This window comes from Zophobas morio, unplaced genomic scaffold (assembly GCF_036711695.1).
Source record: "Zophobas morio isolate AGI-343-1 ecotype UQ-CSIRO unplaced genomic scaffold, CSIRO_AGI_Zmor_V1 ptg000002l, whole genome shotgun sequence".
NCBI classification, from domain to species: Eukaryota; Metazoa; Arthropoda; class Insecta; order Coleoptera; family Tenebrionidae; genus Zophobas; species Zophobas morio.
Genome location: NW_026972107.1, coordinates 19,466,211 through 19,489,847, shown reverse-complemented (window position 1 = coordinate 19,489,847; position 23,637 = coordinate 19,466,211). Strand labels below are relative to the sequence as shown.

At 34.3% G+C, this 23,637-nt stretch overlaps 1 protein-coding gene across 1 annotated transcript; it reads right to left on the bottom strand.

Annotated features, from left to right (window-relative positions):
- Positions 1 to 21,736: 21,736 nt before the first annotated feature.
- LOC135128861 (uncharacterized) lies at positions 21,737 to 22,786 on the bottom strand. Its single transcript, XM_064055969.1, has 2 exons — positions 22,546 to 22,786; positions 21,737 to 21,828 (listed from the first exon to the last, which is right to left on the bottom strand). Exons 1-2 carry the CDS (start codon positions 22,784 to 22,786, stop codon positions 21,737 to 21,739), a joined length of 333 nt encoding a protein of 110 aa, XP_063912039.1.
- Positions 22,787 to 23,637: the final 851 nt, after the last annotated feature.

The following is a 23,637-nucleotide window of genomic DNA, read 5'->3' as shown; positions in this document are numbered from 1 at the left end:
TTTTGCACCAAAATATCAAAACGTATTTTGGAAAAATATGTGCTATAACAAGCTATAACTTGTAGAAAAGACCCTAGAACACATCATCCAAACGCAATTTTGTTGCACAAAATATTCTACGCGGTACATATATAAGTAATTGCGTAAATTGTAGGTGATTAAGGAATCTGTTTCACATGTAATACTCCTTTTTATAAACAGACGAAGTGTTTAAGGACATTTTTGTAAATATTACAAGTCCCTTTGATTCTGTGACAAAAGTATACACCAGCTTAACTCAAGTATATATAGTTTTTGCTGTTTTGTAAAACTGAAAATTCGTGATTTTTATCATAACTGTAAGACAAACTATGTACATGTATAAAAGACACCGTCTGATGCTACTAACAGCTTAATAACAGTTGACCCTACATTATCTACGATCGATCTTCTCAATTAATTCTCTTGGAACCTTTTGAGCTTTTTAAGAGCCTGTATAAGCCCGAAATTAAAACAGCGCCGATAGTGTCAGATCTGTCAGCGACGCAGCTAAATACAGACGTCAAAGGGCCGAAGAGCCGTTCACGTGTTGGTCGCGTGCCGTAAATATTAACATTGTGACCAGTCATATCTCATACACCCATTTCGGATTTATTGCAATTCGCCTTTAAGACCCGGCAAATTACAATCCTAACATGATTCGTTATAGATAAAAAAAAAGGGGATCCAAATAATGAAGATCGTCCTTCGGCAAAACGCACCCTGATAATTAATTAAGTATATTTAAACACGAATAATAAACAGTACGAAAACAGCACGTATGCAAAAAATAATCACAAAGGAAAATTTTTTAAACGACCTTTATTGTGTAATGTTTTTCTTTTGGCTGCATGCAAATGTAAATTCGTCACGCGGTGAAAAATCCTTCCAATTATTCCTCGAAATGTAAATCCTGCGGCGGTTGGTATGAATCAATGTGTAAGCCACAGCACGTGCTTTAACGAGCGATTTGGTGCAATTTATTGCTAATTCGCGTAAATATAAAAATGGCCGATTGGTGGAGAAATCGGCGCGTGGCCAACACCAAGCGTTTTAGAACGGCGCCGGGACGTATTGCGTCGACACCGCGGGAACATAAAAGAGAACGACACAATAATGACACACGTGTCTGTTTGTCAAGCCACGTGGTTAACGTTTGTAACCAACGAGACGCGAAATAACGTTTTTTAACACCCCCTTTTATGCACACAGAAATCGATATAAGAGCATTTAAATGTGGTGTAAGTAGAGATGAAAAAATCGGAATAAGCAGTGACAGGTCTAACGATTTTACACGTTTTTCTTGTATAACGTTTTCAGGACCGATTACCTGAGTGTATCAAAGGAGACAAAATTACTTTTGAAATGAACATTTGGAAAATTATGTGCATATTTCTACAAGCGAAAAATACTGTTTGTTCACATGAAATAGACCAAAATGAGTGTGATTCGGCCAATAGTTATGAAATCGTAGCAGATGTGTCAAGAAGCAATGAATTCACTCGGATAAATTAGTGCAATTATTAATGACGCAACAGAGAATTGCTAGAGGAAATTAATAAGGAGTTTTCGGAACTCGAACTTATCAGATACCTCTCGCAAAAAGGTGGATTCGCTATATATGATAATGATAAGTGATAAGTGATAATAGTGAAATACCAAAAAAATCGAACATAAAAACGCATACAAAAAAAAACACCAACCCATCAGCTGTTCGTCAACAAGTTTTGGGTAAATAAACTCAGTTATCCTCACAAAATCTACTAATTGACTAAGGAAACCAAGAAATTTCAAGACAAGTTAATCCTGTAAGAGGTAATAATGACAATTTGAGAAAAGTTCAGGCAAAACTATAGTGGAAAACGAGGTTCCGATTGCTGAGGTTCCTAAGGATATTCCTTGGAAAGAAATCTCTTACAAACACGACTTCTTGTAGAAACCACTAAACGTGTGTGGTATGTAGGAAAAATCAGTAATAAAAATACCACAGAGAATACTGTCATCCAACGATGATCATTTTTTTGTTAAAAAACTTCCTACTGTTGATTGAAAACAACTCTGCTTTCAAAACTGGAATCCCTTTCTCACTATGCGCAAATCTCTATTAACTTAATTTTTGGCCTCTAGGTGTTGGTATTACGCGTTTGAATTTTTTAGTGAAAACAAACAACGCGCACTAGAACTATTGACCATCTACGACATCGTTTCAGTTTTATGCATTCTGTGAACACTGGTTGTCAAAGACGTTGTCAAAGCCGAATTGTTAAAAATGGAAGATTTTACGGCTCAGTCGTATTTTTCGAGAAGCCAAAAGAAAGTATGGTGGATCTATTATTCTTACAATCCAAAATCTAAAATGCAGTCGGCTGAGTAATCTTGAAAAACTTTTATTAGAAGAGGTACGTGGAATTTCTGCTGCTAAATTGATTGATACTAGTGTAACAGTCGTCAACATTTATCGTCGACCGGCAGAAGAATTTGATTTATTTATAGATTTTATGAACAAATCAATAAAAATCTTATCACAGATGGTAACTTTAACGTTGTTTTTAATTAACTTAGTTTAAGGGATACTTTACTATCCGACTTATTTTTAAACTATAATCTCAAACCAGCTTTACATTTCACCATTCGTAAGAAAATCAAATCTTATCGACAAATATTAGTTTAGAATTTCAACTAAATAGATCCTGTGTATTTAGTTCTACCTGATCACATAGGTCTGTTGTTACAATCTGCCTGTATTAGTTTTCCTATTATAAACCACTATAAACAAAGACAGCCTATAACCAAGTTTGGAAAATTCTGTTTATATCAATGCTTGTGTAGGGTAGATTGGACCACCGAGCTTCAAAAATTTGATAGTAATCCAAATGCTGGCTATTAGAGATTAATTGAAACCATTTTACATTATTAAGACCCACCACTGACCCGAAAATGACCGGCATTCAGGCAAGACTTCTATCATTACGGGTACTAAGACCAAGTAATGATATGCATTGATTAGATTAACAGAACAACTTTCGAGATTCTAGAATTACAGCATACAAATTAGTCTGCTATTATTCTCTAATCTCACCCCATCCCCAAAAGTCTAGCGTAACTACATTATTATTATTATTATCTTTCGTTTCCTTTAAAAATTATTAAGACGGATAATCCTAAAAAAATTGTTTGGTACAATGATACACTTAGATTAATGAAAGATAAAATAAATTGTCATTTTTACATGAGCTATACTTAATTATTATCAGTAACGAGGATGTAAAAGCAGCGATGATTACCCAAAATAGTTACACCAAAATGATTTCAATTATTTTGGAGATTCATTTAATGAAGTAGGTCAGTGAAATTCTTTCTGACACGATTGGTATGAATCTACGGTTTGCTCCACAAATTTCTGAACATTGACCATAGAGTAGTGCAGATCGGATAGAGATATTTGGTTTGATTTAGTCGTCCGTTCATGAGTGAATTACTTACATCTGCTGTATTAAGTTAGCAAAAATAAAGGCTAATGATGAATTTATAAAGAATTCTGGAAGCCACTTGGGAGGTCATTCAAAATAAAAAAAAAACATTCTAGTATAAACCATGTATCCAAAAAATCAATAATTATTTTAACACCATAGCAGATAGTATAGTTAATAAATTGTCTATTCCAAATTGTGGATCCTGTTTCTTTATTATGTTCAAATAATTATTGTGATAGTAATTATGTAACGACAAAACTAAGGTTTGCTATCCACTGACAAAATTGATAAACAATTGTATAGCATCAGTATCAACCTTACCTGATTGTCTGGAAATAGCCACCATCATTCCGATTTTTAAAAAGAGTGCAAAAAATAAAATTGTAAGGGTAACTACCGTCCAATTTTCCTTTTGCCGGTATCCTCTAAAGTGTTGGAAAAACATTATTTCTTCAATTAAATTCATATTTAGAAAAGAATAATCTGATTTGTCGAAACCGTTTGGTTTTTGAACTGGAAAATGCCATAATTGATTTTGTAGATGAAATAAATAACTGTTTATATCAAGGTAAAGTTCCCTCTGCTATTTTTTTCGATCTGAGGAAAACTTTCGACTGTATATCCCATTCTGTATTGATCCGTAAATTTTATTGCTACAATTTACTTCCTGAGAGTTGTAGATTAATGTCGTTGTTTTTAGGAAATAGACGGTAAAGTAAAGAGTATAACGGACAATGGGGAGTCATCGGAATTTGCAACCGTTAGAAAAGGGGTGCCCCAAGTGTCCGTAATGGGCCCTTAATTTTTTTAACCTACATTAACGATTTACTGCTCCATTTACAAAGATGCGAACGTTTGACCAAGTCAATCACGATGTTCTTTTGTAAAAAATTAGAGAAAATGGATCTACGAGATAAGTTGATTAACTGATTGAATAGCTTTATCTGGAATTTCAGTATGTGAAATTGGTTAACCACATATCCAAATCGATATTAGTATTCTCAGGTGTTTCCCAGGATTACACTGTGGTCCTTTGTTGTTTATATTTTTCTTAAAGGATACTCATCACCTTATTTAGAATTCTACTATGTTGTTGTTTGCGGATGATTTTAAAATATATAAGGATGTAAGAACTATTAAAGACTGCCTTCTGCTTCAAAGCGATATTGAGAGCACTGTTGATGGGTTTCAAAATAACATTATCAATAATAAAAAGTGTTTCATAATAAACTTTTCACTTAGTAAATCATTAATTGGGTTTACACAAATAAAAGATTTAGGTGTAATGTTAGACTAAAAATTAACTTTTAATGATCATATGCGATTCTAAATCTAAATTCTAAATCGTATAAAGTTCTTGCTTTAATTAATAGATGCTTGAAGGAATTCTCCGTTGATAACTTAAAATTAGCTTTTGTTTCCTTTGTTAGATCTACATATTATTATATTGGAGTATAATTCTATCGTTGGCTTATTATTTTGTACCTGTGGAAGCACTAGAAGCAGTTTAGAATAAATTTGTGCGTATATGCTGTTTTAGATTAAATACAGAGCAACATTGTCTCTAACCCAATTACGAAGATATATCAGAAGACTCATGAATTCTTTGGAACACAGAAGAACAAAACATGACTTAATATTTCTTAATTGTTTATTTTTAGGTAATGTAGATTACCCAACTTTACTAGAAAAATTCAAATTACATTGTCCTGCTCGTGCTGGCTTTTTCCTTCCGGTGACTAGACTCTCGAGGTTTGCCAATACATAGAAATACAGATTTTTGGTACCACGGAAAACGACTTCAAGAAAAATATAAAGAAGTTAACCATACTGTGAAATTTTTATTTTTAGTTAAGAACATTGTTTTCATTTAAATTTTTAGGTAATTTTAAATTAATTTTCTGTACTGGGGTTATCTCGTTTAGAGTACGAAAAACTAGGCCTCCCGTTTCCATCTGTCTGTCTCTATGTACGTCTGTCTGTCTGTCTGTCTGTCTGTCTGTCTGTATTGTCTGTCTGTCTGTCTATCTACCTATCTACCGTCTATCGTCTGTCGTATGTGGTCAGTGTCGATAATATTTATTAGACAGATAATGTCCGAAACTGCTGGACTGATTACGAGTGAATATGTAGGTAAAACATTAGGTTTGCTAATAATATACTGACCAGCAAAAAATCGGGCACCCTGAAAAATTTCGCAAAACCACTTTAAAAATTATTAATTTAAGTAGTGATCGTTATTTTATTAAAGAACCATTCACTATTGACACTTGTTGTACAAATGAGCAAAAAAAGAAGACGTATAAACGCAAAGTTAAATTAAATTTAACAAAATAACAGCAACAGACCAAGTACGATATTTTTTTAAGTAAAACGATAAAGGAGGATGTCCTTCTAAACAGTGTTTTTTATCATTTGATTATAAGTTTGGCAGTTAATAAACGTTTTCATGCGAAAACAATGCCGTTAATTCTTACAGACGTCTCTCAAATTGTCACTCTCTTTCTGTTATTTAGTTTATTTATCTTCTTTTTTTGCTAATTTATACATCGTGTGTTAATAGTGAATGATTCTTTAATAAAATAATGATTACTAGTTAAATTAATAATTTTTAAAATTTGGTTTTGCGAAATTTTTCAGGGTGGTCAGTTTATTTTGCCGGCCAATGTATTATTATGACTAGATTAGTATTAGGCTTTACAATCTACGTGTTCAAAATTATGTATTTGTTTCCACGACTATAAATAGTTGATGATAATTTAGTCGTAATTTAATATTTACCATTACTCATGATTGTACCTTTTATGGTATACACTTGAAATATTTATACTCAATTGTTTTACAGAACAGCCATTTAATTTAGAATAATTAAGAGTAATCTGAAATCGGAATATAATTATGCTTTCCAATCAAAAAAGGATATAAAACATAAACAAAATTTAAAGACGAAAATACATTATTTAATGTATTTTAACGTGTTCTGTCAAAAATTAGTCAGTCTACTTTGTAACTATAACCAAATGCCATTTTAATATGGGTATTTTTTGTATTTTCTTTATAATTAATTAGTGTGCCTTATTTTCTTCTTTGTAAAAGAGGAGGAAACAGCAAATTATAATTTTTATTTTGTACCAGCTGTTAAAAGTAGGCTCTTTGGCCTTATTTTTACTAGATAATAGTTATTTTTGATTCTAGACTGAGAAATGCTACATTTGCATTCGAGAATAAGTTTTTATTGCGAGCATCGCGAGCAAAAAACATTCGAAAATGCAAATGAATTTCGCAATCGAGTATCAAACGTTTTTTCGAAATCAAATCAAGTAAATTTTTGAATCAAAACGATTCATAGCAACGTAGCAAAGAATAAAAAGCAGTTCTTTTATGTTCTAGAATGAATTTCGGCTTATTATTTCACACGTCACATTCAAACAATTTTAAAATTTTAGTTAAAATCTGATCCAAAATAAAATATTATACATGACAATAAAAAATCTTGATATAGGTACTCGTGAAAATTCTTGATATACCTACTCGTGAAAAATAGTCTACTCGTAACTGCCACGTCACTCGTGACCGAACATTTTTCAGTCGTAGATAACGAGTCTCTCTATCGTCGTTTACCGTATACTAAATAACTACCTATTAGTTGTTGATTTTTTATTATTTGCTGTTAATTAGTTGTTTGATTTATCTAACGCCCCTGCATAGAGGCAATGCCGAATTATTATCATTTTGAAAATTGGTTGATTTCTAATCATAGGTTATCAATCAATCAATCAAACCCTGACTCGTCTGTGGTGCTGCAATAAGGAATGTTCATTTTATAAAGCGGATACTGAAAAATTGCTACTAATTCGAGTACTTTGGGCTAATTTAATTTTTTTTGTTATAAAAATGTTTAACAATGTTAAATGAAATAATTATTCTTATTCTCTAATCAATTATATTCAGAAACTATAAAATTTTCTAACTATTGCGCGAATACCGTGAATCACTGTTTGCACAGGTTTGTTTGTGATTTTCTTCATAGCAGGAGGCCACATTTTTTTAAATTCTCCAACTCATGATGTTGTTCGGCCATCTTTTCTTAACACTGATTTCATATTTGCCCATTATCGCTCAAGTGGACGAAGCTCAAGACAGTTGGGTGGTTTATCTTCGTTTTTTAAAAACTGTACATTATTGGCATTAAGAAGCTCCTGAGTGGCACCAGCGTAGTGAACCGAAGCCAAATCTGGCCAAAACAATGGAGGGTTATGATGTTTGCAATAAACAGGCGATAATCGCGTTTTTATACATTCTTTCCTGTAATCATCGCCCCGAATTGTTTCAATCGTAAAAAAAAACTAAAACTTTTTAGCCCACAAGAACAAATCGGTTGCCACACTAAGACTTTTTTCCCAAACTTTTCAATTTTTTTTGTTTTCATGTCATCGAGGACATCTTCCCCTACGACTGCATTATAAAACTGGGAGCCGGGTAGTGTATTGCACTCCATGTTAACCTTCGTTTCGTTGTCCATCAAAACACAACGATTTTTGTTCCTGACCAAAATTGTTTATAACTTCCTGCTTTTTTTTTGAAACTTTGTGCGCTGCTTTTCGCTTCTTTTTGGGATTTTTTGCTTTAATACGTTCTAATGTTATTCCGAGTCTTTATATTTTGTACAGTACCTACGGTAACACCTTGCTTCTTCGGTATTTCCCACACAGACATACATTTCGTTAATTTTAGCAGTTTAATGATGTTTTCCTCAATATTTTCGTTAAGCGGGCCTTTTCTCGGTCTGGATTTGAGCAAATCTTCTAAAGTATTAAACTCCCCAAACTTTTTGATTATTTGGAACACTGCTGATTTTGAACATTTAGTTATTTTAGGCAGTCCACCCAACGGAAATTTTTCGTAGCATCACTTTTGCAAAGATAATTTTCTTGCCCCAATGGCGATTCGCTTCATTTTAAAAAGAAATAACGTTATTTTGAAAACAAAAATGGCATTTAATAGATACAACTTAAAGCTTTCATATATAAAAACTAGAATAATTTAGATTAAAAATTAGAAAAGTGGCGTTACTTTAAAAGTGTCCGTTTAATAAAATGAACACTCCTTAGTTGTTCGGAACAAAACTCACCCTCAAGTTGTGTATCGGTCCCATTGCCCAACCATGTCAATATTCGGTAACAAATTATTCGAAACCCATCGAACTATAAAAGACTCACCTTAGGTGTTTACATTTCTTTCACGCTACACGCACACGCAAAATAGATGTCAAGATGGCCATCAGCATGCCTTAACAGAACCAGCTGTATTCACACACGCATATATTTTTCTAAAACGGCACGTGCATCGAAAAAGTGAAACAAAAAAGTGAAAACCCTTGATTAAAACCTTGTAATACAATTCGCATCTGGCATTGATATCAGGCCGATTGTTGGGCGAATTAAGTAAACTATGGGCAGACTTAAACCAGTTAGTATAGAAAACCTCCTGAGCGTAAAGAGGGTGGTTACGCAACTCACCCCGCATGTGTTGGATTACATGCTGGATTGGATTTCAATGCGAAATTCAGACTTTTTGTTATTTCTCGCATGTTGATGATATCTGCGCTAATTTCATTGTACTGAAACTGACCGTTGAGTGATGGTGTGAATACGGAAATCATAACTGAGCTGGTGACACTAACTTTGTTGCGGTCTTTAACTCATACATTCTCGGTCCAGTCAAGTGTGTGATTTCGACTATTCCATAAATACGTTTCTTGATTTCCGGCTCATTTTGCAATAACCATCGCTCGCAGTTGCCCATCTATCAAATTACACGATATTATAATTGATCAGGGCGCAGATGTTCGGACCAGAATTGGTACGATGTAATATATGGTCAAATTGGCTACAAATCAATGCAGTACTTCGTTAAGACTAAATATAATATTATTTTAAATATCGGCAAATATTTGACTGCGCATCGCTGCACATACATGACTATCTAAAACATTGTGTATGTACGTAGCTACATAGGTATGTATATTGCAAGAGTAGTAGTTGATTGAAAATATTACGGCTCACAACATAGGTATTCATTAATCAGCGCATTTATGAATAGTTTTTAGTTTCCAAACAGGAAAATGGAAAATTATGCTTACTAACATAATTTTGACGAATCTCTAATTTCACGTTTTCTTAATGTTTCATAGCACAAAAGGATACAAAAATGGAGCTTGGCCGTCCGTCTGTCTGTTGATGCTTTGATTAAACAGATTGTCTCTGAAATTACCAAACCGATTATTTTAACTACATTTTAAGATAACTTTGAAAAAAGGAAAATTTAGTCATTTAGCTGCACACACTGATTATTTTATTTTTGGAAACAAGTCAATATAAATTTTTATAACGACTCATTTTGATGTCATATTCCGCAAGAAGGATTGATCCTCATATGAAAGGTATTTCTGCAGTGCCTCATGTCATTCTTATGTGCTGCGAATAATCTTCACGCAATAATAGTAACTTATTATTTATTTATTCCGGACTGTACCATATGCCATATAAGTACAAAAGGGGAGGTCTCGAGACAGCTTCGGGCATTGCAAAATATCCATGCGATTTAAGCTATCTTCATTTTTATAATTACAATTAGAATGTAAGGACTTAACCTAGTATATTATATGATAAGCCTAATTTAGATACTATAAGCTAAATAAATACAGATAATAATAAGAATAAACTTAGTTAGTTGTCATTCCATAGTCCTGGAGCCACCATCAGATAACGAACTTGGCCTAGGCGAAAGTCACCAAAAAGATTTCCAAGTTGTGATGAGTAAAGGGCATCCCCGAGTTGGTGGAAGGGATCGGCCAGTCATCAATCGCTTCACTCAGAGAATTTCTTTCGTCCTTGGGTTGTTTCTGTTGGCAGGTCGGGCATAACTCCAAAACAGACTTTCCGATCCTCTGAAGATGAGACTGAAAGTCTCCATGCCCCGTTAAAATTGTGACAGGCTTTCGTGAGGATCTGAAGTGTAGATGGTCTAGCCTTAGATTCCCATGCGGCAAAACTCTATGAGTCTCGTCCCCTTTAGACGAACTACACCATTCATTTTGTCATAAAGCAGCGGAGATCGTCCTTATGAGCTCCGTGTAGTTTTTTCTTGAAATGATATTCGGATCTATATATGTAGTGATCAAAGTAACTAATTAGTCCCAATCTGGGGTTAAGTGACGGTTTAGCTAGAATCCCTTCTAGTCTGAGGTGGATGGGAAGAACTCCTGCAACCACGCTAGCTGCCTCAGCCGAGAGGAATCCGTATGCTTCGACTATAGTTCGAGTAACGGCTCCTGCCAGTGATAGTAGACGCAAATGATTCTTAACATTCATTGCCAAGCTTGCAGCCCCATATTGTGATGCCGTAAGCCATGATAGGAAGAATGGCTTTGTCCCTAGGGAGTCGGGAGGGCCTCTCCAGATTTAGTGCGAGTATTTTCTAAGGGTATAAAAGATAGTCTTCTTAACATGCTTATTAAAATTCCCGGAGTAGTCGAACCAGATTCCTAGGTATTTATGCTGTTGTACCCTAGGTATATTGGAGCCTCCCAGTTGAAAAATCCGATTCCTTTTGACGGACTTTGTTATCAGGATGTATGTGGATTTAACGCCCAACGCTTTAGCTTTGTTTCAGGTAAACCATATGCTCAGTAAGAATCGTCATTTTTGATTTACAACGAGGCAAATTTTTTGCTGTCCAGAGATCTTGAGTTTTGAAGACGAGTCCCGGCCAGACTGCACCGTAAATTCCCTGTGAGGTTCCGCATACCGGTCATTTCGTTCGCCCATCGTACCGGACAAGCTCGTACTGCCGTACCAGTAACTCCCTTTCGGCTTACCGCACCCTTATGATCCTTGTTCCAGCACCACCATTGGGGACAGAAGAAGCTTCGACCGATGAGGAGTCGGAAACCACCAACGTCAACCCTGGCCATACCTTTTTTTTGAGATATAATTTGTTTTCTTACTATTCAGACAGGTGTGGCACGTGGGAAATAAAAACTCGTTATATTTCGTTGTAATCGCTATTTTACTTCTTTCACAGTCGTTGGAGATCCGTTTCTCCGACCAAGTGCATCCTAGGCGATAAAGCAGCTGGCATCCGAGCATCCTTTCTCGAAGACGGCGTCAACCCAGTGCCATGAAAGTATCCTTTTCGCCCAAGCGATACTAGCTGATTCCAAGGCGTGCCACACTCCAAGAGGTATCGTCAAAACACAACTGTATCCGACAGCGACCCCCTGGTTAACTCCAAAAGTGGAAAGAGCTAATTATTCTTATATTCCGGGCACCATTTTTTCTCTAATCCTTAAGCCACTGTTACACCAAGGAAAAATGGAAAAGGAAACTATCAGACTCTGGAAGTGAAATGTCTGGTATTGGAGATAGGTTAGCCACTGTAGGCACAAGTAGTGAATACCATCACTTTGGACAATATGTTGTAACATACGAGTAAACAAGTTGTCTGAGAGACAAACTGATTTAGCTATGGAGGACATAATAATAATAATATTTATTAATATCAAAGACATACAAATGTGTTTGATATTCGTCATTTAGAAGTGGGAATATGACATGTACAATAAGATTAGATAAAATTGATATAATCTAGTTACAAACGGTTATAAAACACAGTAGTAGCTACATAATATACATATAAAAACTGATATTTCATATGAATATGATTCGTGAGAATTGTTTTTATGTACATATATAATTCTGCGTTTACCAATTTATGTTTTACTTGCTTTTTGAAGAGACTTAACTATATTGCGTTATATAATTTGAGTGATTGATAGTAACAGCTTTTTTCAAACAGCGTTGTTCTGTGACATGGTTAACGGTAAATGTCCGGTTTTCTTGTGCAACTTTCGTTGATTAAAGTCTTTTGAAAATAGTTTTTTTGTTGCTGAAGAAAATATTCGTCAAAATATAACCCAGTTTTCGTTAATATATTGTATTTTTTTAATACACCCCTACACGAATCTGTTATTTTTAAACCTGCTATTATTCTCATCGCTCTTTTTTTGCATAATAAGCACTTGATTCATATTAGAATTTCCCCAGAAGATGATACCATACTTAAGGATAGAAAAAAATGACCGCAATAACAACTTAATAGAATTTCGAAGTTGACTAATTTTCGTCAATTTCGACGCCTAGGCAATTTAACTGTTACTTTAGATTTAAACTGGTGCTGCTATCAAGTATGTACTATATTTTTTACATAAATGCTATTGTTATTGATGTAATAGAACACCATTAGTGTGTTTTATTTTCGTTAAGTTTTAGACCATTTGTGTGAAACCAAGATCAAATTTCTGGAAATAGGAAATTTAGTTTCTCAGACACGTCGTTTAAATTTTATCATTGTATTAGTACACTGGTTTCATCTGCATAATTCATTATACGAGTATATCAGTTTTCTTAATATTATACAATCACTACATAGTATAAAACAAAGTCGCTTTCCGCTGTCTGTCCCTTGTATGCTTAGATCTTTAAAACTACGCAACGGATTTTGATGCGTTTTTTTTTAATAGATAGAGTGATTCAAGAGGAAGGTTTATATGTATAATAACATCCATTATATAGTAGAGAAATACTGCTATTTTTGAGGTTTCTAATGTGATGTCGTAAATAATTACATTTTTTCCGTTTACATTGCAAACGCAGGCTGAACTCCACGAGATTTATCAAAATAATGCACTTTAAGTATTGTACACCTTGAAAAGGTCTACAGAAAACTCCCGGGTGGTATATGTCTATCTCTTATGGATAACCCACAATAACATTGTTTTACTCCGAATTTAACGCGTGCGAAGCCGCGGGCAAAAGCTAGTAGATTACATACGAGAAATAATAACAAGCCGACTACACTTCCCTGTGGAAGACCACAAACAATCTTTATTTCATGTGATAAATATTCATGCCCGTTTTTTGCAATATTAATTTCTGTCTCTTAAATATGAATCAAGTAAGTTCTGTACATTACCCCTTGCACCGTAGTTTTCCATTTTTTTTAATAACAATTCATGGTTGACATTATCAAAAACTTGTAAAAAAGTGTAAAAAAACACACAAACCAATATTACTTGTGTCAATAATATCGTATACCTACATTTGTTATAAATTAAAAAATTGCTGTGATCGAAGAAAACTTTGTCCTAAACCCATGCTGACTATTAGACAAAATATTTTTTGCACTAAAGAAGGATATAAGCCTCTCATAGATAATTGTCTCAAAAATTTTCGAAAAAGAACTGATCAAACTAATTGGTCTATAACTTTCCGCTAAAAAATAGCTCCCCTTTTTACAAAGGGGCTCGATCATAGAGATTTTTAATTTGCTTGGAAAAATACTTTGATCAAATGACCTATTTATTATATACTTTAGTGGATCTATGATAAAATGTGCAATTTTCTTAATTGTTATACTTGAAATTTGATCATATGCAGACGAATATTTCAGCTTTAAACTTCGAATTGCTATCTCGACTTTGGCTTCTGTGACAATAAAAAGGATTCAGGTACTCTTCTGATTTTTAATGAATAATAATCGTTTGAAATATACATTTATATTGCTTCCTATTATTATCGATATAAAATACTTATTAAAAATTTCAGCTTCTAGTTGAGGATCTTTTATCGTTTCAACGTTATCTTTATTACATAGGAATGCCTATACTGTTGACAGCCAAAAGAAAGTGTTCTTTCTCTCTCTGTCGCTCTCTCTCTCCTTTCCGTTATTAATTTATTATAATATTTCCACATGGATATGCGCAAATCCTTGTATTTTTCACACAAATAAACTATTCTGTTCTATTCCATGGAAATTTATAATTTAAAATCCTCGAAATTTAATAAGTTTTTACAGAATTGCACCTATTAAATTAGAATTTTTATTGTTTGCAAATTGCGTATATTTTTCCATCGTATACTTCCTGCTGGACCATTCACATAATCTTTCAATGTATACTTGTAAGTACCTGTTCTCTCGAAACGAATTGAGTAGAGTTCCTGGTCACATGGCTCATCAGTGATACTGTGTTATGAATACAGAAGTATTTTTTTGGTCTATCATCGGTGATTCGCATGGTACATACATGAAAGATATCTCGTTATTGTTTTATCATGATGCAAAAGAGGAAGAAACATACGGTGGCTAGAATAAGAATAAAAATAGTATTTTATGTAGTTTATCCTAAACAATGATTTATGAACTTTATTGTCTGCCTAACAATCTCTGTAAATCTAGTGTTTACAAATTGAAAATAAAACTTTTGATTGAACTTGTTTTTGAAAATAGTATTTCGTTTCAAAAGTAACAAAGAATTTTTTATAAAGAGGAATCTTGTTTTAATAAATAAAATCATCTGGGAATGTTTTGCGTTAATAACTAGTTTTCCCTAAAACTTAAAAAAAAAAATGTATGACCAGTGATAACCACTAGAAAACAAACTTTGTTGGGCCCTTGTGGGACCACAGTGGCATGTTCTACTTGATATATTCCCGTAACAGGTTTTAAAAAGACATTAAAACATTGCAAAATATCACCGCCTCAATTACGAATCCAACATTACCAATGATATACAGCCTGTTATTGAAAGGTACGTACAAAATAAAATCGGCAGTTGGTTTCGAAGTATAGGTGCTAAAAGTTAAAAAAAGTTCAGGTAAAAGTGTTCTCCTTTTAGAGATAAAAATTATTAAAATTTATGTCCAAATTCGTTGTACGCCTCTGATAAAAAGATTATCCTTCGTTTCTATAACAACCTTTAGTCTTGACAAAAGTTTTATTGTTACAGTTGCTAGGATTTACTAAAATAAATTAATTTTACCTATTTATCCTTCAGTAGTGTCTAAAAAGGTTGAATAAGGGTTAATTTTCCCCTTATAATTTTGATAACACAAAGTAAGTTTTTCCGACTTCTTAGACTTCGCGAAGTTGTACGTACCTTTCAATAACACCCTGTATGTGGTACAGAGAAGCACATCTTGGAAAACTGGTGTTGGCAGTCAATATGTTAAAATAATTGTCAACGTGAAAAGTTTAGTGAAAATTAATACTTGTTCTTGAATTTTTTCATTTTCTGCGTTACATGAGAAAAATGTAGTTGATTAGTTGTTGAACATCACGTGTGATCACTTGGTTTTACAACTGTCACCATCAAAACAGATCCCTGTGGCTACAGAAATCTGTTTTATTTTTTGTACGTAGAGTTTAGAGTGGCTGGGTAATAAGAATTAATCTTCTGGCTTTTTAAAGTGACTTTAGTTTATAGATTTTTCGTTAAATAATTTATTTCCGCTTCAGCTAGTGGTGTTAAAGTAGGATAAATCAGACGAAGCGTCAGTACAGACAAAACATCATGCCCATGTACATTCATGTTGTGTGACATAATTAGAAGTATGTACTTAGGTGATTACTGTAATTAGATTTCTTTATACTTACTTTGTCTTGCCTATTAAATATTCAATTTTATGGAGCTACCAATTACGTTCTAAGGATCTAGCTCATTACTAGAACAATGCCTCCCTGGGCGAAAGGCTTATTGCCGACACACCACTAACGGGTGCAATTTTTCCCTGGGGTACGTTGAGGGTGTCTCTGTCCGAACAAACGAGGTAAATTAGAAAACATCTCGGCAATAAAACAGTTTTTTGCAACGTGTTCGACCCACCCCTTCGAATAAACTCAGAGGAGGCGATGAAAGGAGTTTTACATATATCCAATGAAAAGGGGGATGAAAACAACATCGTTATACAATGGGGTATAACAAGTTATTTCTCCTGTACGTGATTTATGGATCTTGGTAGCGCTGCCTATGCTAATAGCTACATTTATATATGTCTGGCTGCGCGGTAACTTATAGCTTTCGCAGTTAATTTGTTACTTTGATTTACGAACTTTTTGATTTATATTATTTAGTATTCGAAAGTGTGCTCCGATCGCGGACAGCGCTCTTAAGTCACGCTTGAATGCGCCATCTATCACTGGCGTAACGAGAGGCAATCACCATTTTTGAAAGTTCCAAATTCACTTCAATCAACCTCTGTAAAACATCTAATTTTTTAATATTACGGAATTGTGTTACATCCAGATGACTTGTCTGACATTTGTTGTTTTTTAAAATTAGTTATGTGGTAAAAAATTTAAAGAAATATGTAAAACATAAAGAATGGCATCTGAACTTGAACTGATCTGGATCAGTAATAATAATAATAATAATTTATAAATATCTAAAAACAGTACAATATAACAAAATAGTACCACAAATATGATAAATATACACAAACATAAATTATATTAAGCATTAAATTACTTAAAATATCTATTCATTTCAATAGGAATAGATTATGGCTCGGTATTACGATAATTGCGCAGAAAATGTCAGAGAAAACAAAACAAAACCCATGAGATAATCATCAAATAATTGTGGAAAATGGTCCCGAAGATCACGCCGCCTTTACCGATTGTTTTACACAGGTAGTGCGATTTTCCCGCGCCGGTGATCACCGTGAAAATAACAATACGAGCGCAGTCACGCGAGATAACACCCTGTAGAACTACGATACGTTGTATGTTGCGCAGAACGCGTCTTTTATTGTAGCCCCGACACAGCGTCGTCGACATATCGGAGAAAAATTTTTATATTTTTCGTATAATAATAATCCGCACCGACCGAGATTTACGATTTTTAAATGAAGTTAGCAGAGACGGCGGTCGTAAAAACGGCTGTTTTTCGACCAGCCATAAACCGTTCTATCCCGATATGGCGGATAATAAAGAACGCGAGGGAAATAATTTTTATTGCAGCGAGAAAAGATAAAATTAGACGGAAAATCGCAAGGCTGCAAGAAGACAAAACGTAACTTTCGACTTGAAAGGACACACACGTGCTACACTTTGTGTCAAGGTACTTTTGTGTACGGCAGGAATTCATTTTAGAGGCCGACTTTGATGTTGGCGATGCGTTATCTGTTTTTGGCTTTTTTCTAACAGACTCCTTCCGAAGCTGGCGGGTTTAATCTTGCCGTAGGTCGTATAGCGATATTATCGACACAAAGTGGAGATATTACGACATGGATGTTCTGGTAGGTGCGAATGAAAGCGTAGGTAATTCAAACAATTCAGGTGGTAAAACCATATCGTATTATTGCTACCTAAAGCAAACATTTTAAAATGTGTCATTTTTTAAAATTTATCAGTGTGGTTTCATCAACGACAAGTTAAAAAATCCTTTCCAAACATGACCCGATACACCTAACATGTTATTCCATGAAGTGATGTAACACCGTACGTTTGAGAGTACTAAATCTAAGTATCTACCATTGATATTGGCTACGCTGGTACATTGTTTAAGATCGAGAAAATTTAAAAATGAAGTTAAGATAGTTTGTTATTCTTATTAGCAAAAACGACGTCTACTAACTAAGTTTGTGTGATATTCTGGTGTATATTAAAATCCCCAATAATTAAAATACATATGTTGATCATGTAGGAGAATCCATTAATACTGTTTTTGGTTGAACATACGTTACAAAAATAGAGAAGAAAGAATGGTCATAGAAACATTTAGCACCGATAATGTCAACCGAGTTCAATTTATCAAAACCGTGGGAAGTCTATTTGACTTGTCGAACAATGCAATTAATACTCCACCGCCTCTAGTAAGATTTAGTTTGTGAAATCTCCTGGCAAATCTAAGAATATTGAAATTCAAAGGGCAGAACTCAGAATTGCTAACCGAGTCATTAAGGCACGTTTCCGAAAGACATATAATATCAAAACTACAAGATAGTAAAGAATTATAGAGATCATTTAATTTTGAATTGATACCACTAGTGTTTTGATAATAAATGTAAAAAGAATATGGGATAGAGGTGAAAGAAGGATTATTTGTCGAAAGAGAAGATGCAGCATAAGAAGAATTAATTACATCACCACCAGAATTTAACTGGGATTCATGAGAATCAGAAGGCTCAGGGATCACAAACAAAGGTGGTTGGTATATTGAAATGCCATTGTATGTTAGTATTATGTTGTGTGTGTTATGGCTTCATTGGTGTGTTTCTTTATAAGAATGATCTCTGGTCTGTTGGCTGTATTTTTCCTGCACGTAAGTATTGTGCGATCCCAATATAGCTTGTATTCGGTATTTTCAAGGAATGGAGACGGAATGTAAGTGTAATAGGGTGTAGTATCTTGAATTAAGTTTAGATTAATTTGTTGCTAACTCTTTGGCTGCGTTTTCGTGTTTAGATTTGAAGTCAGTTTGTGCCAGGATGCTACAGAGTTTTTCTTTACAAAATCGATAACAATTGTTTCTTATATTTGGATCTTTGATTATACTTAAATTTTCTGCAATTCTTAGTATTAATTACTTGGTATTGAATAGCAAACAAATACCCTTCAGTTTCGACATATAATAGATATTTATTTTATTAGGAGTTTAAGTGATACTTTATGTGTCGAGTATGAACGATTAAACGCCGAGCGATAGCGAGGCGAATTAAGTCCATACGAGTCACATGAAGTCACTTAAACTCCGAATGAAATACAATATTTTATTTTCAAACGACTAATCTTCTTTTGAAATGATTATTTCCTATCTTCTTGCTTCATTAAGGAATTGCCTTGATTTCACTTACCATGGTTACTATGGTTGACAACCACTATGATTTTCACATATTTATACTCCGGCGGAGTATAAATGTTGTATTTATACGCCGGCGGAGTATAAGTAGTACTTATACGCCGCTCAAACACGGTGTCATAGAAATGACACTTAAACCCCGGTAAGAGCGTCATATAAGCGTCGGTTATATGACGTTTGAAAATAAACTTAATTTTTTGAAATTTTCTTGTTGATGTAAGTCTCGTATAGCTCTTTGAAGATTTTCCATGCAGTTGTTTTTGTTTTAGTCGACTTATTCTGTTGTCTAGTTAGTGGGCTGTGAGGATTTCTTCGGTATTGGATAAATTTAAGGGTGTGTGGTTCAAGTCAGCCCTTGCTATGGCACGAAATAGTTCGTTTCTTTCTGTGCGTTTCAGGAAATATTTCTTTAGTTCCGAAACTCATCTCTTGTATAAATTTTCTAAGTCCTAGAATCCCCTTCCTCCGTTCTGTCTTGGTAATGAAAATCTCTCAGTTGATGACTTCGAATGATGTCTTCTATATTATAGGAATGATTTTCTTGTTGAGATGATTAATTATCACAAAAGAATATTATTATTATTATTATTTTGGTGCGATCGGGCAGAGGCACTGCCTGTTATGCCCGCGCTAATCAAGTGATTGGTGGCTAGAATGATAAAATCTGGAAGAGAAGAAATTTCTTAAACATTGTAGGCGTCATATTTGCGTTTGAAACTGGAAATTGAATCCCACATTACAATGTCGGAGGGTAGAGAATTCCATTATTCGAAAATTCTGTTTACGATAAAGTGTTGTCTAACGGTGGTCTGAAATTTATCTTTGGACAGTTTTAGGCAGTGTCCTCTAGTTCTACTGTTATGTGCTAATGGAAACAGGTGTTTAATAGGAGACAGAGGAGCTTTTAAGGCTTGAAACGTAACAATTAGATCTCCTCTCTTACGACGATCAGAGAGCGTAGGAAGCTGCATCATAGATAATCTGTACTTGTATTTTGGACGAGTATGTGCAAACGGGATTCTTGATGCTTTTCTTTGCACTGACTCGAGCAACAGCACATCCTTTTGGAATATAGGAGCCCAGACACTATTAGCAAACTCGAGGATGGGTCTAATATAGGTCCTATAAAATTCACTGACGACGCTAAAGTGACTTTTTGCAAATACTTTACTTAGGAAAAACACCAGTGAATTTGCCTTTTTTACAACACGCTGAACATGCTCAGACCAAGATAGGCAAGAAGTCATGAACACCCCTAAATCCGATAGTGATTCCGATTTTATTAACTTGGAATTATCAATGGTATACGTATGTTGCGGGTTATTTTTACCAATATATAGAACCAAACATTTAGATACGTTTAGAGGTAGTAACCAGGCAGAGCACCATTCGCCGATAACTGACAAGTCGCTTTTCAGGATAGACTGATTGTTGCTGGTGTTGTATATCTTTATATCATCAGCATACCTGGCGAAAGGTGATTGAATAATAACTTTTAAATCAGCGGTGTATGCTATGAACAATAGTGGACCCAAAATCGATCCTTGAGGTACACCACTCAGGACCGGTCTATGCTCGCTTAGGTCGTCACCAACCCTCACTCTAAACGTACGATCGGACAAAAAGGTGCCAATCCAATGAAGTAGATTCCCCGCTATTCCAAGATTTTCAAGCTTGGCTAAAAGCCGGCGTTTGGGAACCCTATCGAAAGCTTTGGAATAATCCAAGTATACAACATCAACTGGAACTCCAGAATCATAATGCCGGGTCCAGTTTGAGAGACAACAAAGGAGATTCGAAATTGTGGACTTGCCGCGAAGAAAACCGTGCTGTTCTTCCGGAATAAGATGTTAATCCAATAGGAACTTAATAAGAGTTTCGTAGATTATAGACTCCATGGTTTTAACAATGAGGGAGGTCAGACTAATGGGCCGATAATTACAGGGATTGAACTTATCTCCCTTCTTAAAGATAGGTCTCACGATTGCTGTTTTCCAATCAAAAGGCAAGATGCCTGAAGTAAATGATTATTTCATTAAGAGACTCAGAGGTAGAGAAAGACATTCGACACAGTGGGCCACAACGGAAGCAGTAATTGCGTCCCGCCCAGGGGATTTAGAAAGTTTTAGTTTCTTCAACTTACTACAAATGACATCTTCAGGGAACTCAATACTATCGAGGAAGACATTCGGCATGGGTATTATTGCACTTGGCAATGTACTGTCAGTTTCAAGAGTGAAAGTTTTAGAAAATGTGTCTCCGAAAATATTTACAACAGTAGCACAGTCATCGGTGATTTTGTCGTCGTCGTCTCTTAATTGAAGAGTCGACAGGGGCCCAGAAAGTTTATTACGAATATGTCTGTAAAAACGTCTGTTGAGTCGGCAAGTTGCTTCTCGTATGCGATTCGAGCTTCTCTAATTATGACTGAAAGATTATTGGAAAAATTACGATGTGCTTTGTAGTCGTTTTGATTTCCTGATCTCTTAAATGCTCGCCATAGAGCTCGTTTAGTTCTTACCATTTTTAGATTTTCTTTATCAATTCATGGTTTAGTTGAGGATCTTTTGATGCTAATACTAGAGGAGTGTTTACACACGAGGTCGAGCACTGTGGTCTTAAATAATTCCCAGTTATCTGCGATCGAGCAGGTAACGAACAACGACGGCCAGTGAACATCGGTTAAGGCCTTATATTTTATGTTGGCAGTGGAACACATTTACTGCTTTCATTAAATTCGTTCCATTCAACTGTGTCATTAAAATTAATTTTAATCTTGCCAGATATTGTTCTTTGTGTTTTGTCAATATGGAATGACTGATGAAGAGTCCAGATATGTGTTTGTTTCGTTTTGTTCCTGGGTTTCGATTATTTCGTTATTCTGGGTTATATATGGTATTTATTGTTGAACACCTTTTCTGATTACTTGAGTCTTACATTTCTCAACACCGAAGCTCATCTCAATGTCATCCGAAAACTCTTTTAGATTTATTTGATTTCTCAATTGATTTTTCGTAGTTCCATATATTTGTATATCAACCACATATAGCAAGTGACTTAACCTACTCCCTGTTTTGGTGTTAATTCTTATATTGAAACCATAATTGCAACTGTTCAAGAGGCCGGAAAGAGGATTTATTGCCAAACGGAACCAGGGAATCGCCTTGAAAGATTCCTCTTCTGATTATCATTGGATCTGATTGAATTTTTTTGATCATTTAAAGTTAGTTGAGGGATGGTTTTCTAAAATTCCATTGAATATTTGAGAAGAGCATACATTTTAGGATCAACTTTGTATAATTCCACTTGTCTTGTATAAAGAGTTTACCAAATTAGTTAAAATGTTGTCAATACATCCAGTTGATCTCGTAAACTGAGAAATAGTGACCCTAATTCTAAACGAGTCAATAAGACACCTAAAATTAGTTAAGAATTCAGAACTTTTCTCATAAGCTATCTTATAATAATAATCAATAAAAGCAGTATATATGTTTTTGTTTTCTCTCCTAGCTTGTTTATAGATGATGGAATCAATGATCAACTGCTCTTTGCAATCAAGGGATCCGTTAATATATCCTTTTTGTTCTTCGTTCATGATTGAAAACGATGTTGACAAATTTTGTGTGTTATGCATGAGATTACTTAGTATTTTGTAAATAGTAGGCAAAAGATATGTTACACCATGACATAAAAATGTTGGAAATGTGGCTAGGTTAAGAAATAAATGGTGTTTTAGTAAATGAGTGTGTACACAATGCCTTATTTTAATAGGTACTAGCCCCGCCTACTCACCCTCTCTTATTTTAGAGGGTATCTCATTAGCCAAAATCGGTCTTACTTTAGCAGCTAAGCTGCCAAGATAAGACTGATTTTGAGAAATGACATAACCTTCTTTTAATATCAATATTGGACGCATGTAAGCAATGAAAGTGGTGGTCTAACTCCTGTGTGTACGTGTGTACGTTGACCTAGTTGTTTTCTAATGTTATTAATTTTATATTTTAATCTTGTATTACTATTTATTATGTCTTTGCATATATTGATTTGAATATAAACTAAAGCTGCATATTTTCATTTTGGAAATTTATGTAGAATTTAAGGGTGCTATTTACTGTTCTGATCGATGAATTTTTATTGTTAAAACATGTGTTATTATTATTTGTTGCACATAATGAATGAATACCGTGTTATGTGTTGTAATTTACTTGGGGTGTTAATTTGACAGTTGTGAGTGTTTGAATAATAATAATTATTAATATTATTGTTAGTGATACTCCCAGGTGAAACATTCCAAAATTTCTCCTAAATACACTTGTGAAATATCGTTGCAAAATATTTGAATTTATTTTAAATCTAAATTTGGATTTTCGCATCGCTGGCTAACTATCGACAAAACTTTTAGATTTTTTTTTTAATATAGAGCACCATTCTTATGATTTACCCGTG